Source organism: Rhyacophila brunnea, unplaced genomic scaffold, assembly GCF_057557595.1.
Source record: "Rhyacophila brunnea isolate RB1 unplaced genomic scaffold, BYU_Rbru_1.0 scaffold_15, whole genome shotgun sequence".
Taxonomy (NCBI): Eukaryota; Metazoa; Arthropoda; class Insecta; order Trichoptera; family Rhyacophilidae; genus Rhyacophila; species Rhyacophila brunnea.
The window spans coordinates 34,856,810-34,872,360 of record NW_028232806.1 but is presented as its reverse complement, the minus strand read 5'-3'; the positions used below and the strand labels follow the sequence as shown (position 1 = coordinate 34,872,360).

At 33.5% G+C, this 15,551-nt stretch overlaps 1 protein-coding gene across 2 annotated transcripts in view; it reads left to right on the top strand.

The window, feature by feature from the left end:
* The window catches only part of LOC147075267 (venom protease-like), a 57,089-nt gene that overhangs the window by 16,034 nt on the left and 25,504 nt on the right, over positions 1–15,551 (top strand). The window contains exon 7 of one of the 2 annotated variants that reach the window (XM_085942788.1): positions 8,065–9,260. The exons of the other annotated variant lie outside the window; for it this stretch is intronic. Coding sequence (XP_085798914.1) covers positions 8,065–8,264 — 200 coding nt within the window. The 3' untranslated portion in view covers positions 8,265–9,260. Of the gene's footprint in view, positions 1–8,064; positions 9,261–15,551 lie in introns of those variants that run through there. 2 annotated transcript variants of the gene reach the window in all.

The window sequence follows — 15,551 nt, the reverse complement described above, 5'->3', positions numbered from 1 at the left end:
GGATATTTTCGTCGTTACTAAGTTTATGTAGCTATTTCTATACATATGTATCAAATGGTTCACTTAGATTTGCCGCCCTCCGAGTAACTGCCGCCCCCAAACGACGCTCAATCTGCCTACCCCCAGGCGATGTCACTGACATGTACGCATTCTTTTGTGGGCCAAAACTAGTGACGAAACTACGCTTTCATCCTACGCTAATGTTGTCAATAAATTCGAGCGACTATCCTATTTATCATTTGAATATGTCCTACATCACTACGATTTTCAAGATCTGTGGACCTTTGTAATATGAGTGGCGAAGAGTACTCACTTAGAATACAAATTATTTTTAAATACCCCTGCTGTCAACCCCCACAAAGTGGGTTACATGTAAATTGTACGTATGCAGTTCATCGTGGGACACTTATTCGTGCGCCGCAGTACGTGAAACATGAGTTCGTATAACATTTAATCAAATGAAGAGTTCTTCATTGAATATTTCACTGTGGAATACATTTGTATGTATGCTATAACATGCGGAGATGTCTTTACTAAGTTAGGTTAGGGTTAATCTAATTGGAACAGTACTATTTGGAAACTATCGCCGCATTTTGTAAGAATACGTACAAATGTATTCCACGTGACATTTCACCGTGGAATACATATTTTGTACGTATCTTACAAAATGCGGCGATAGTTTGCAAATAGTACTGTTCCAATTAGATTAACCCTAAACTAAACTAACTTAGTAAAGACATCTCATAAAATTCGCCACATGTTGTAGCATACGTACAAATATACTCCACGGTGAAATGTTCAACGAAGAACTCGTCATTTGATTAAATGTTACACGAACTCATGTTTCACGTACTGCGGCGCATGTATAAGTGTCCTGCGGTGAATTGTTAACGTACAAATTTCCGGATACGCACAAAGTGGGGGTTGACAGGGCTATAGCCTAGGGGCCCGACGTGACGGTTCGAGCAGTTAAGTGAGATACACACATACCACAAATTTGCTCTAATAGTAAAAAAAAAACATTTAGTGTGTTTCCTGACTAATAAATATTGCTTTTTATCCGATATGGCAAGGGGTGCAAAAAGAGGTCGCGATCATTGCTTCATAATATGATGAAGAGTGCCGACAATTCAATAAAACAAGTGAATTTATTTATAAATACAAAAAATCGCTAAAAATACATGGAATAGGTACCCTTAATTTTACCTTGCGTACCATTTGGTGAGCACTGCATTAGAACATCACTCTGGCCTTAACATTAGCGATAGGTAGGGGGGCACGACAAACATCCTGTGATCTATGGAGGGCTATGGTACCTACAATATAGCTTTGGCATCAACAGAGGCATCGATACGCATAATAATAATAGTTTTCGCAGTATACAAAAAGATACACTGCGTTATATATTTACAACCAATTAATACTCATGCATTCAAAGACTGAAATAATCATTAGGCCCTCCTCCCATGGCGCAACTGAAATCTGACAGAACTGGTTTGTGAAGGAACTCATAAACTGGCCAATGTGATGCTTCGCACACGGCGCTACTGAAACCACTTGAAATAATAATCACATAACCTCAAACTGTCAAACTGAACCATCAGCTGTTTTGTACAAAAACCGACAACACGCACGCTGGTGCGTTTATTCGAATAGAATTAAATTATTTCAATTTTGCTTATCTAGTACTTTTTACGTTTTGGGTTGTTAATGATTTTTATAGCATGACACATGTTCGCAGTGCGGCCAATTTTGATAAGAAAATATGATTTTTCACCGAATCTAATGATGTTGGTACCACTGTTTTACGGTGACTGGAAACTTCAGAGACCGCGCGACTAGCATGTCGCGTCTCTTCGCGACCGTTTTGAAGCTGAGAGATTCCAGTCTCGCCGTCAGCGAGCCGCCATTGAAATACATTAGCTAGATACTGGCTGAAATTCTAGTTTCAGTTCCGTCGGACTTCAATTGCGCCGTGGGAGGATGGCCTTATAAGTACGTAAATTCGGAATCAGAATCTGTATAGAATATCATGACATCTATCGGCAATTTGTTGAAGGCTTTTCATTATCATGCTTCAAGCAAATAATTATGTACCAGTTATTCTAGTATTAATTGTCATTTTTACAACGTTTTTATTAAGCTCGTATTCTTGTTTGTCCAGTACAAATTTTGCAATCGATTTTTAACTAACTTCCCGACTATCTAGATATTTGAAACTTTTAGAATATATCAGAACACGGTGCCAATGCATTCGTTTAATACTTTTAGCCATCTTTAAGCAGAATTGAATTCATTTTCAGTTAATTCTGTTTTGTATGGAAACTTATTTCATAAAAATCCGTAAAAAGTAAAAGATTATCATTTGTTGCTAAGAGGGTGGTCTTAGCAACTAAATTATTAATATATACGTGCGTTACTGTGGAAATCAAAATGATATTTCAGTATTCAGTATTTCTATATTAATATTTTGTTTGTTTTTTATTTACTTCATATCAAGTACAAGTTTGAGCATATTGAGCATAATAATTCAACAGAAAATTTAAAAACGTTGTATATAAAAGGTTATTTTTATTTTGTAATTATTTATTAGTAGATATTATACATTATTAGATTTGTATCAGTGATGTTGTTTTCTTTGAACAGTTACTATAATTGCAAATTTCTTTTAAATTGTAGCTGGACACTGCGTGACACTCTACGGCCAAGTAATCTCAAATGATCTACTTTTAGTTATATTGGGAAAATACAACTTATTGGGAAGAGATCCTGGATCACAGGAGAGAGAAGTAATTATTTTATTTATTTATTTATTTAAGAATACAAAATATTGTGGACATAACAACTCTAAATTCAAGACGTACAAAACATGAGATTTACATTATAAGTCAAACATTATCCTCACAAGAGAGAAGAGAATATAGAAAAAAAATTATATATATAATAACAATAATAATTATTACTAATCTTGCACCCCTCGCTAATGGTGCCTGATAGGCTTGACACGAGGAAACGGTTCCAATCCAGAATAAATCATAGCTGCAACCACGTAGCCCTGCAACCTGCAATTGACAGGCTAAAGTGTTTCAAGAGCAGAAGAGGCCGACGAGATTCGAGAGAGTGAAAAGTAAGCATTCCTTGTAGTAAGGCAGTCGGAAAATAATCATCTGACGGATTATCGAAAGGAAAATAGTTAAATGTCTTAAAATAAAGACATCGAAGAAATTAGAAGAATATTTTAGTGTAGTATGACGTAGAGAAAATGTTCTGAAACCATATTATTGATTGATAATATAGTGTTGTGTGAATTTAGTTTGTTCTTAAGTTTACACTATAAACCATAACGACGTATACCTATTCAGTACTTATTGTAAAGGTATATTTTATGTATTGATATAAAAATAACATTCCTAACAATAATATTTAACAATTTATTATAACATATTACTAGTGGAATTTGGTCAGTTATTGACTTTCATTAACTAATATAGTATAATTATATTTATTCACATAGGTACATAATTTTAAAAACACATATAACTATATATCTATAGATATATTATATAACCGATAGAAAATTTTTTTTGAAAAAAGTAAGACACCCAGCAGGATTGAACCTGCATCTCTAGGGTATTGCGCATATGGTTTGCAACACCGGTATTTCAAAACCGGTATTCCAGTATTTATCAATACCGAAATACAGGTTTTAAAAATCCAAAATACCGGAATTTTCGGTATTGAGAAAGCACACTCGTTTACGTTTTTGAAAATGAATTATAAGTTATGTGCTGCTAAAATGCAAATATATTGAGTGAATCCAACGGAGGTGAAAAAATAATAAGACAAATTTCATCAAATATATTTTTATAAGTAATTGTCGGGATGAATATTATCATAATATTATTTCGAAATAGAAAACATCCGTGACAAAATTGTTCAATTATTCTATAATTATTGATGACTGTACAAGCGTTGAATTTAAGAAGCTTTTCCTGCAGCCGGACTTATTTGCACTTGATGAATTTTTGAAGGCTTTAGTTAAAATTACCAATATATTCAAATTATTTGGAAAAAATCACTAGATCTACAATTATGATCCATATATATTTTTAAGTGTCTACACAATAAATGTAGGTATATAGATTTTTGCTATAAAATAATATTTTTAAAAGATTTTAATAGCTATATTTATTCATAAGCACCTTCTTCTGTTTTTTTAATGTTTAAGAAATACCGGTATTAATACCGGTATTCAATAAGAAATACCGAAAAACCAGTATTGACATTTTCATTCGGTATTGCAATCGCTAATTGAGCGCATGCACATTTATATGTATATATTTTTTCACATCTTATGACCAATAATATTTTATAACAACATTTATATGTATACGTATTTTATTATATAAGAACATCATTTTCAAATTTAAGGTATCAAATATTGTCGTCCACCCAGATTTCAATACAAATCCACTGAGTGGTGACATTGCTATTCTTCGTTTGAAGACTCAAGTGGAGTTTAATGATTACGTCCAACCAATTTGTCTATGGCCAGAAGACGAGATCAGCAAAGACACCATAGTCGGGCAGACAGGCACGGTAATATTAATCTGGTATTCCTAATAGGAAATTGGCATTATGTAATTATTGTTGAAATTAATATTTTTTATCATGGATACATACTTTTGTCTTGACATCCCGGGCGGATTCGTTATGAAAAATCGGACAGGCGTAATGAAAAATAAAGTCACAAAAGTAGCGCCGCCGCTAGACATAGCTACCTCCAGTCGGCCGCGATGCCCGCAAACGGCGCTTCGGGAATGACGTGTAAACCCGCGCCCCGCAATTTATTTTATTTTCTTTTGAATTTGGACAACCAGCATTCAGAGAATTAGTAGGCAAAGCATGTTCCATGTTTAATAATTTTAGCCGTCAGGGTTTAAATATTTCTCTTGTTATAAGTTATAAATGGTAAATGAAGTTATTATTTAAATCTATAAGTACTCCAAACTATTTGATGTCACCCAGGCAATCACAAAATTGTATTATTTATTTACTTGATTAGCTTTTGAAGTACTATTTTATGGAGTACTAAATCATTATTATTATGTGGGGATGTACAGTAAAATTGCTAGGTACACTTAATCTGCGAGATAGGTATACAAATTTACAATTTACATAATGTTAGTTACGATTCTATGGTGGTTTAAAATTGCAGGTTGTCGGATGGGGCTTGAATGAAAACGATGTCCTCTCACAGCAGCTGACAGCAGGCGGAATGCCGGTTGTAACGGATGCTGAATGCCTCTTAAGTTACGCCACGTTCTTTGAACGTTTCGTGTCCAAAAAAACTTTCTGCGCTGGCAGAAGCAACGGTAATGTCATACTTATATTAATTTTACAAGAAAACCAATAGCTATTATTATTATAGCAAAAAAGCTTAAATCTGAAAACACTGCACTTATGTTTGGTGAAAAAATGAGGACCTAGATATAACAGCATGGCGATGGCGGAAACCTCGAAATGAAAGTGGCGTGGCAAACTCCTCTTCTCTTGATATCGATTTTACTAAACACTAGTTTGAGTCAGATTGGTCTAATGCGTACAATGACACTTTTGTTACTATATTATTACGAGTTTCGAAAGTTTAAATATGTCTACATTTATTTACTTGTATTCTTTTGACACACGTTTCGTTGATCAGCTATTCTGAATATTATGTTTTAAATTACCACTATGCTAAACAACTTAAAACAGGACCTGCGCAGAAGCACACTTACTTTCGCGCGCCTATAGTAGGTGTGTAAATTGAGCGTAGTTATATGCAAAGCAGCCAGTCCACACAAACCTCAAACAGAGATAGAAGCACTTTTATGTAAAGTGTGTTTCTTTAAAATCCAAAAAGCCTCTGTATACTGTTGATACCTTTTGAATGATAGATATTATATATATGATTTTGTGTAACTTATGAAGAGATAAAAGCATAAAATATATGAAATTTTGATGTTTTAGCAGTCTAGGCTGTTTTGTGCAAAACGGGTTTTTTAGAATGTTGATTATTGAATGCAGCTAGCTAACTCTTATTTTTGTAGGAAAAATCGTTATTTTCGCATCTATTTTCTTTAAAAAAACCTTCTAAGTTATTCAAGTATTATGGAAATTTCAAAGTTCTGAAAATAATTCGAAAAACTTGTAAATTATACATTAATATTTAGCTGCCTGGCACTAATTTTTACATGAAAATCTATATATTATATAAATAATGAAATATATACATATAATATAATTGAGAAAATAATGTTTATTAATTTAATGTAGAAAAACACACATTACAGTCAGGATTTTAATAATTAGGTAAATACATAATATTATCATGTGGTTGCTTTTTGCAGATCGAATATGGCATATTTTTAGAACGCATTTATATGACATTTTCGTATGACAGCAGCTTGGTTGCTTTATGCACATCGAAAATGTAATATTCTGCGATTTGCAAAATCTTTAAAACGCATTTATATGAGATTTTTGCGTGACAGCAGCTTGGCTGATTTGTGCAGAATGTAAAACAAACGTATGAAATTATGGAAATCACAATAACTCATTTTTTTTAAATTGTGGCCTGGCTGCTTTGTGTATAACTACGATTAATTACGCTGCGTCTGTGTGTGAAAAGTCTGTTTTACACGATACAATAATAGTATTACAGTTTTACAATGAATGCCCCATCTCGATCGGGGTATTACAGAGAGCCTTTACAAAGACAAGCACGAGAAATTATTTTTTTAATGTGATCGAATATTTAAAAGTGATAAAAAACAGTACAATTATAATGATAGGTAACTAGATATATATTTTTATAGAAAATGATTTTCACAGTATGCGTTTTATAATAATTTTACTAAAAGATATTATTTGAAAATTATAAAAAAAATGTGATTGGGGCATCGATATATTTAATATATTGTATACATACTGTTCACTTCTATTTATTAAGTCATTATTTGTGTTCTCCTAATTATTTAATTAATACATACCTTTTCACATTATATACATTTTACAATTGTTCATATTGAAAGTAACTTTGACGATTTTCTACGTGTAATATGGGCTGTTTCCTTATTAGACGCTCGTGTATTGGCCTAAAATAGCCGAAGACAACCGAACATCAAAAGGCTCAGTTTTATGTTGTCGGACTATAGTTTGACATACTTGACAATGTTTATATTTGCACGTTCAACGAAACTTTCCTTATGCGCTGACCTAACACAATTACTCTCTTGCTCATCCTTTGCTATGTCAATGATAAGTACCATGGTGTACATCAACATGACGCTATCTATCGTTCGTCGGTGTGCAACAGTTTGATCAGAATTGCCCAAACTGTGATACTAGTAGCTCTGGACCCTGGGGTTACAGAAAACATTATTCGAAGTGATACGTAGTTGAAGTACACTAATTTTCCATAGCGATTTGCATAGTGTTGCCAGCCGGACGATAATTATTATAGTACCTAATTGTACTCGCTAACGAGCACCCGACTTTATATTATTATGTACGATTACTAGGGAATATTACTGCATTTTATTGGACCGTTTCAAAGACGCTTTGAAGGGAAAACGACCACATTTTGTGAGGAAGAAACTTCTTTTCCACCAAGACAATGGACGAGTGCATACGTGTGTTGTATCCATGGCAAAATTTCATGGATTGATCATCCATCATATTCTCCAGATTTAGCCACCAGCGACTGTTTCTTATTTCAGAATTAAATTTGAAGAAATGGCTCGGCGAAAAAGGATTTGGCACTAATGATGAGGTCATCAATAAACACGTATTTGAAGGGTTGGAAAAATTGTATTATTTGGAACAGATCACAAAATTGTAATAATGCTGTACTAAGTGTATCGAGCTAAAAGGTGTCTATGTCAAAAAAATAATTTCTCGTTTCATTTTTATCAGACTTATCATACTGCCCTCGTAGATTTGTCTGATAAACGTGTACATTATGTGGTATATACCTGACTTATTCAATAATTAGATTAATGTAACATTTACAAATTGCAGGTACGAGTGCCTGTAACGGAGACAGCGGCGGTGGTCTGGTTTTCTCTCGCCGTCAGCCAGACAATAAGTTGTCTTACTTCCTCCGAGGACTCGTTTCCGTCAGTGTAGCGCGAAGTGATAAAGCAGTCTGCGATCCTAAGCACTTCATTGTCTTCACGGACTCCGCCAAATATTTGAAATTCATTAAAGACAATATGTAATATAAGTTAGGTACCGACCTACCAGTGGCGTGCGGTCTATAGATAGGTACTGTAAATACCGAGCATCTCCTAAAATAATTAATATACTTAATTTGTATTTGTTGTACAATAATTGTGTGGTAAATTTTACTCAACTATACTTCTTCTGAAGTTTTATATTACCTACATAATCAATTTTTTTTTTTTAAGAATATCGCAGACCTACCAGTCCGCAATACCACCACATTATACTAATTCCCGCGTGTCATATTTGAATTGGTTACTATACTCTAAGCCGATTCGCCGCGAGTGAATTTGGACACCTCAGTGATGTCACCTGTACCTCGACTGCGCGCGACAGTCATCACGGCGCGAGTGCGTGTGGACGGCTAAATGAGGTTACATGTACCTGGAATGCGCGCGAGTCAAAACACGCAATGTAGACAAATATGTAACCAATAGTGAGCATAATATATGTATTTTTAACAGCACCCTTACAAACAAAAGTCACCGCATGCCACTGGGGCCTACCAATATAAAAGAGACTGAATATCGGTACATGATTCATAAGGTTTAACAAGATTTTACAATTAAATACGGGTGAATGCATTTAAAATGACATAATCTCTTTTTTTATATGACTGACAAACTGTACTAGTTAATCTTTTCACTTGATTAGGTACCTCTTGGGTACAAATTAATGACGCGAACAGACGTTCGGACTCAAATACTCACTGTAAAAGTTGTCTAATAAATACTCAAGAATAAAATTAGTCGTCAATGTGCGACGATATAACCTTAAAATAAAATAATGAAATAATATTATTATTAATTATATCTATTAGCAACACCGGGCTGTGAGTTATGATTAGTGATCAGTGATTATATTATTTTATTTCTGTCTTTTTTACAATAACTAATAACTGTGTCTGTATCCATAATAAAAATAAAATAATTATATAAACAAACATTAGTACGTGTTATACCTAACCTCACCTAACATTAAAATAGTGACAAAAATATAAAATTGAAAACAATATGTGATTCGAGTTCCGAGTGTTTTAATTTTAATTCCTTATTTTATTGTTACTAGCTGTGCCAGCTGGCTCTAGCCAGTCTGTTTCGCTAGGTCTTGCAGACAGCTTGGCGTCCTAATGACTTGATGTTGGATTTTAATAAAATTGTGAAGTATGCAGAGATGGCGCCGTTTGACAAGTTGGTGATTTGTCACTTTTACAATTTGCAAGTCGTTACTGTCGATATAAATTTGGCGTCATATGCATAGTCTATTCAGGATTTTGGTCTTCGGGATGTTATCTGATACCATCCCAGGCTGCTAGACCTAGCAGAATAGCTGACAATTTGATTGCGATTCAATATAATGTAAATATTAATCTCGCGCGTATCCCTTTGAGGTAATAGAAGAAGGTTAACCATATAAAAAATAAATTTAAACAATTAAATTATTTTGTTTCATTGTCTAAAAAAATGCTTGCAGCCATAGAATAATATTTAAAAAATCATAATTTGAATTAAAATTTTAGCGATAATATAATGCTTCCCGCTGCGGGACGTTCATATCGAAATAAATGTTTATAAAAGAAGAAACACATAACACACAAACACACACACAACAAACACATCTGAGAGGAAGTAATTAGGTTGGAAAGGACTTCGTCTAGCAGTGTCTTGATCCAAACTGATTATGATAATGGCATTATAAATAGGTAGATTATGTTTATTATATAGCAATTATTCATAGAACCATAAAGGGTGGAATCAGCTTAGAGTGGCCTTCATCCAGCAGTGGATTGATCTGGTCGTATGATGATAACGATGAAATGAATATTTTATATTAAAATATTTGATAAATGCTGCAATGCATATATGAAATAGGAATGGAATTAGATTTGAGAGGCCTTCATCGAGCAGTGGATTGATCCTGGTTCATGATTATAATGACGATATAAATGGGTAGGTACATATATTAATATCACCAATTTTGACAGATATAGCAGTTCATATGACCAAGAGGATTATTGATATAACCTTCATCCAGTAGTGAAATCCTAATAAGCATAGTGACACATGAGTCGTATAGAATCATATGTAGAACTGTGCACTATTCATCGTTTCGAGAAAATTACGAAAAACGCTTTGTTGGATTTTTGAGTTTTATAAAAGCATAAAATATTTTTCTACTTTTAGAAATTAGAAATACACAACAGAATTTACGTATGTCAGAATTCTGATTGTTGTAAATAATTAAATATACATGTTTTAAAAGTGAAGAGTGCTACATTTGATACTCACATAGTATACAGTTCTGTCTTTGTTACCAAGGTTGTGTAACGTTCTGTATTTGTTCCCAATGTGGATGACGTCACTAAGAAGTAGTTCAAATTCGAGGGCTTAGTGTCAAACAACACTATCTACAAAAGTGCAACTTTACAGGAGAGCCAAAAATCGTTATTTTAGATTCTTGTAACTCAACAAGGGAAATGTTTATTTAAAACCTAGTGTTAATATTTTATAGTTTATTGTGTATTGTACATTTATCTTGCTTATAATGATGTTAAAATTTATAGGGATAGTTTTAAAAAAATATGAAAACAAGGGTAACTTATGTAGTTAGCGTTAAACTTTACTGACGATTTAATAAGAAATTAGAAAAGATTGACATAACGTTGTTTGACTATCATGTAGCCGTATATGTAAAATAACGTTATCTCAAAAAAAAAAAAAAACACTTTTTTGTAGATAACGTTGTCTGACTTTAAGCACTCGAATTTACCAGTGCAGTACATCATTATAAGAAAAATATTGTATTTTTTTATTTATTGATTTCAATTTTAATAGGTACCAACATAAAATTTACAATACTTTAATTTTAAATTGATTAAATATTGTGGGTATTAAACAAATAACATGAAACCATAAACATACAGGGAGACAGAGTTATTATTGTATGACATATTTTATAATAAAGAAAATAGGACATATTTTCCAATGTATTAGGTATTAAGAATAATAACAGAATAAAATCAATACTATAAGTTCATTTAGAATGTCATCTTGTATTTCACCTAAGTTCACGTACCCCGAATCTCGTAAATTATTCCGGGAGTTATTTTCATCAAATGTTTTTTTTATAGAATTGGAGAGTACCTAGGTAAAGTTTACCATTGTGGCCCATAATGCTTAGTTAATAATTTATTCAAAAACTTCTTTCACTTGGCAACCTTTTTACAACTGTAAATGGACGAATCGTATCAATGTTATTATCTTTCTTGTATAATATTCTTTAGTTTCCCGTAGTCTGATCGATATAAATTCTCTACCTGGACTAAAACATTCCCCTAACGTTTTGAACGCTTCATATTTCTTTTGCACTTAGAAAACTTAACATGTCATCGATAAGAAAAAAGGAATGAAATAAGCAGTTCACAGAAAATAAATAAAAGAATTAAGAACACAAACAAAAAGTGAACAAAAACAATCCAAATAATTATAGAAACTATTCTTGTTGGTGGAGAGGGGGCACATTGTTTTAATCTAGTTTTAATAACATAAATAAAATTTCATAAAAACAATTGTACTAAAATCCACTTTATTTAATGAATCAGGAGCGGTTTATCCTTATAGGAAAATTTTCAACTGAGGTTTCATTCTTCCGAGGATGAAAAAGAATTAGCACTATGTTTTTGAAATAGTTTAAACTTGGATAAATAAAATAAAATTAAAATATTTAATAAATAATATTTTCAAAACATTTGATGTAGGTACAGGTACGCCTATGGATTTTACACGCACTGACCTGCCAACTTTGTCGATTTTTGCCTGTCATTTTTCAGGATTTCTGCTTCTCTTGCGACCTTTGTTTATTATTACTGGTGTTGGTTGGTACTCCATGAGGGGACTAGCCATCAGTATTTATATGTTTTGGTAAAAAAAAAAACATAAAAAACTCAACTTTAAACACGGCATGTCAACAGCCACAACTGAACGATAATATGTATGAGCGGGCATATTGTGACGTCACTTAGGGCAACTCTGTGATTGGTCGAAACCGAACAGTTCTACTTGTGTTTCCAAAGACGTGAACAGTCCTAACTTTGATACCAAGCCCTATTTTCTTTCACGATTTTATACCACACAGATATGATTTTAATTCGAATATTATATTGCTAGTAATACATTATGATCCGAAGAATAATGTGGCATACTTAGTTCAATTTCGACATATATGCGACAGTTCTACTTTTGATACTATACGACTCACATATAAATTCTTCTATATAACCACGCGAATAGAAATAATGGATAATACGACGTAGCCGACTCATAAGCCCATATTCCATTGGCAGATTGCGTCTGGCCCGATCGTCTGCCACGACTGTCAAACTCTATTCTCTATGGTTTTCAAGGATCGTGAGCGATCGGTCGAAAGTGGAAATTTTCCTATTATCACTCGTGTGATCCATTCATTTAACAAGCGAAGATTGCCGAAAGCGTACGTAAATAGCCGAATACTCGCCCGCTCGCGCAACGGTCGTTCATACTCAGTGTTGCCAACCGTACTATAATTATAGTATTTGTACTATAATTTTGGTCCGCGTACTATGTACGATATAAAATAGGTATAGTACGGCCAAAATACTATAATTTTGAAAATCGTACTATAATTTTATATAAAAGTACTATAATTCTGCATTTGCCATTTCGCAATCGAGTGGTCTTCGAAAATTTGGAAATCTGCGGCCCGCGGCGAAATATTTTTCCTAAAAAAAACAAGCCGACCACGAAAAATCGGGAACCTGCGGCCCGCGACGAAATATTTTTCCTAAAAAAAACAAGCCGACCATGAAAATTTGGGAACCTGCGGCCCGCGAAGAAATATTTTTTCTAAAAAAAACGAGCCGACTATGAAAAATTGGGAAAATTTTCATTTTCAAGAGATGACAACGCGTACTATATTTTATCCCCAAATACTATAATTTTGGAGGCTCTGTACTATAATTCCACTTTCAAAATATGGCAACACTGTTCATACTTCATTTCAATTCTCGATTTCAACAACTCAACAACTTACTGCAAAGTCAAGATGGGCGATGGCGAAAGCTCAAAAAAATATCTGGAGTACCCATGATGATTCACTCCTCGTCGAATTAGTACACGGCAAGGATATCGTGTGGAATATAAAAAAACCAGTTATATTCAAAGAACCATTTGAAGGACCGAATATTCGAAGAGATAGCCGATATAATTGGCAACAAATCAAGTAAGTCCTAGAATGTTATTTTGTGACTAGGTAGTTTCAATTTTGTAAAGTAATAGCATTTTAGTATAGACACGTGCATTTTTATTGATAAACATATAAATCTATATTATGTATCATTTCTCACATCACGAAATATTGTAGATAGGTACTTTTGACTGACAGCTTAACCTCACTATTAATCCACATCCACGTGTCAACATTTGTCATTTGTGTTGCATATTGTTGCTAATGACATTTATAATATGTATACACGCATAAATTTAAGTTATTCTGGAACCTTATGTTTAACATTTTGACAGAAGTGTTACTTGTTATTTTCGCTAGGTACCTAACTGTTTTGTTTAACTTTTCAGTACTGCATGTTTGAAACCGCTGTGCGAATATTAGGACCACTTTCGCCGCAAACCTGAGAAAGGTGAAAGCCTCTCAAAGGAGCGGATCTTGCCCCGATGAACTATACACGCCTACGTGGCATTTGTGGGATGAATGTCAATTTTTAATATCAGCATGCGCTGTTAGGGCAAGCCAATGCAATTTGCCCGTGATGATCGAGACCGAAATGGATGTAGAGTTTGTTGAGGTGAGTAATTTCTTATTTTTCTTCGGCCATGTCCACCCATTAGCTGGAGCATATGGATACCGAACGGCGTCCATATGCTTTAATACATAATATTATTATAGATGGTGTTGGTTAGTTTTTTTTTAAATTCATTAAGTGCTATCTAGACCAGACCATAATATATAAAAAAATATCCCATCTATAAATATCTAAAATTATTTAAGGTTTAATGTCATCATTTTATAGATAAACAAATATTTTTTAACTATTATATACTATGGCTTGGATGTTTCTTTGAGTTTTAAAAACAATAAACACTGACTACACATTGTAGTCTGGGTTCAATGAAAACGTTTGACTGACAAAGCTCAGTGTGCACTATTTATGTCTGATCTTAACAGCCTATCTTCCCTCTGCGCCACTCTAGATAATATTTAGCAGCCTTCCAGGACACCGGAATTCAGTTGACTTGAAGACTTGGCAAGCCGGGTTGAAATGCTCTTTTGGCATACGCAGCACGTGGCTGAGCCATATCCAACATCGCATCTTCACTTCAGTGTGATGAGTGGCTGACTGGCCATGACTGACTTCTAGGAGACGAAAACTCAAATTCTTAAGATTGTTTTATTAATTTTTACAGCTACCTATTACTGCCTCACAGCAGACAGAGGCATCTACAGAGGTCGTCTGTAGTACGCCGCGGCTTTCAACTAAAAGAAGAAGGATCCGTTCTACACCCGACGTGGGTGAAATGTGTGCCTCAGCAATGGCAACCCTCCAAACCGTGAAAGAAGACATTCGTAATGTTCCGTGTCACCCCATCGAAGCATATCCCGACCACAAGGATTTCTGCATAATGGTGGCAAAACAATTAACTGAAAGAATGACACCCTTCAATGCACAAAAGTGTCGCCGTGCAGTTAGCGAATTATTGTTTGTATACGACATAGATAATCCGGAGAAAAAATAAATTAATATACCCTAATCGTGAAGGACAATGTCAGTAAATCTAAATATAATTTACTTATGTATTTAATAAAACATGGTAATTATAATATCGATTGATGTAAATATAATTTTCTGGCATGTTTAAAAATTGTATAAAAAATCAATGAAGGTATAAATATTACCCTATTATAAATATATGACAAAATAGATAAATGCTTACTCATAATAATATGCTCATTGTATTCTAGATCATATTATATTCACACGAATATAATACAGTACACTCTCAGTAATCCACCGCTCGATTATCCGACAACTACTATAATCTACTGGTATGAAATTATCATAATTCACTATTTTATTTGCTTATACGCACGCATGCATTTTACTTATATTATGTAATAAAATATTTACAATATAAAATAATATAAACGTTGTGTAATAATTACCTATAGTAAATGTCATTTTTAATAATTTACCTCCCTAAAAATAATTATGTTTACGTTGTCTTTGAATATAA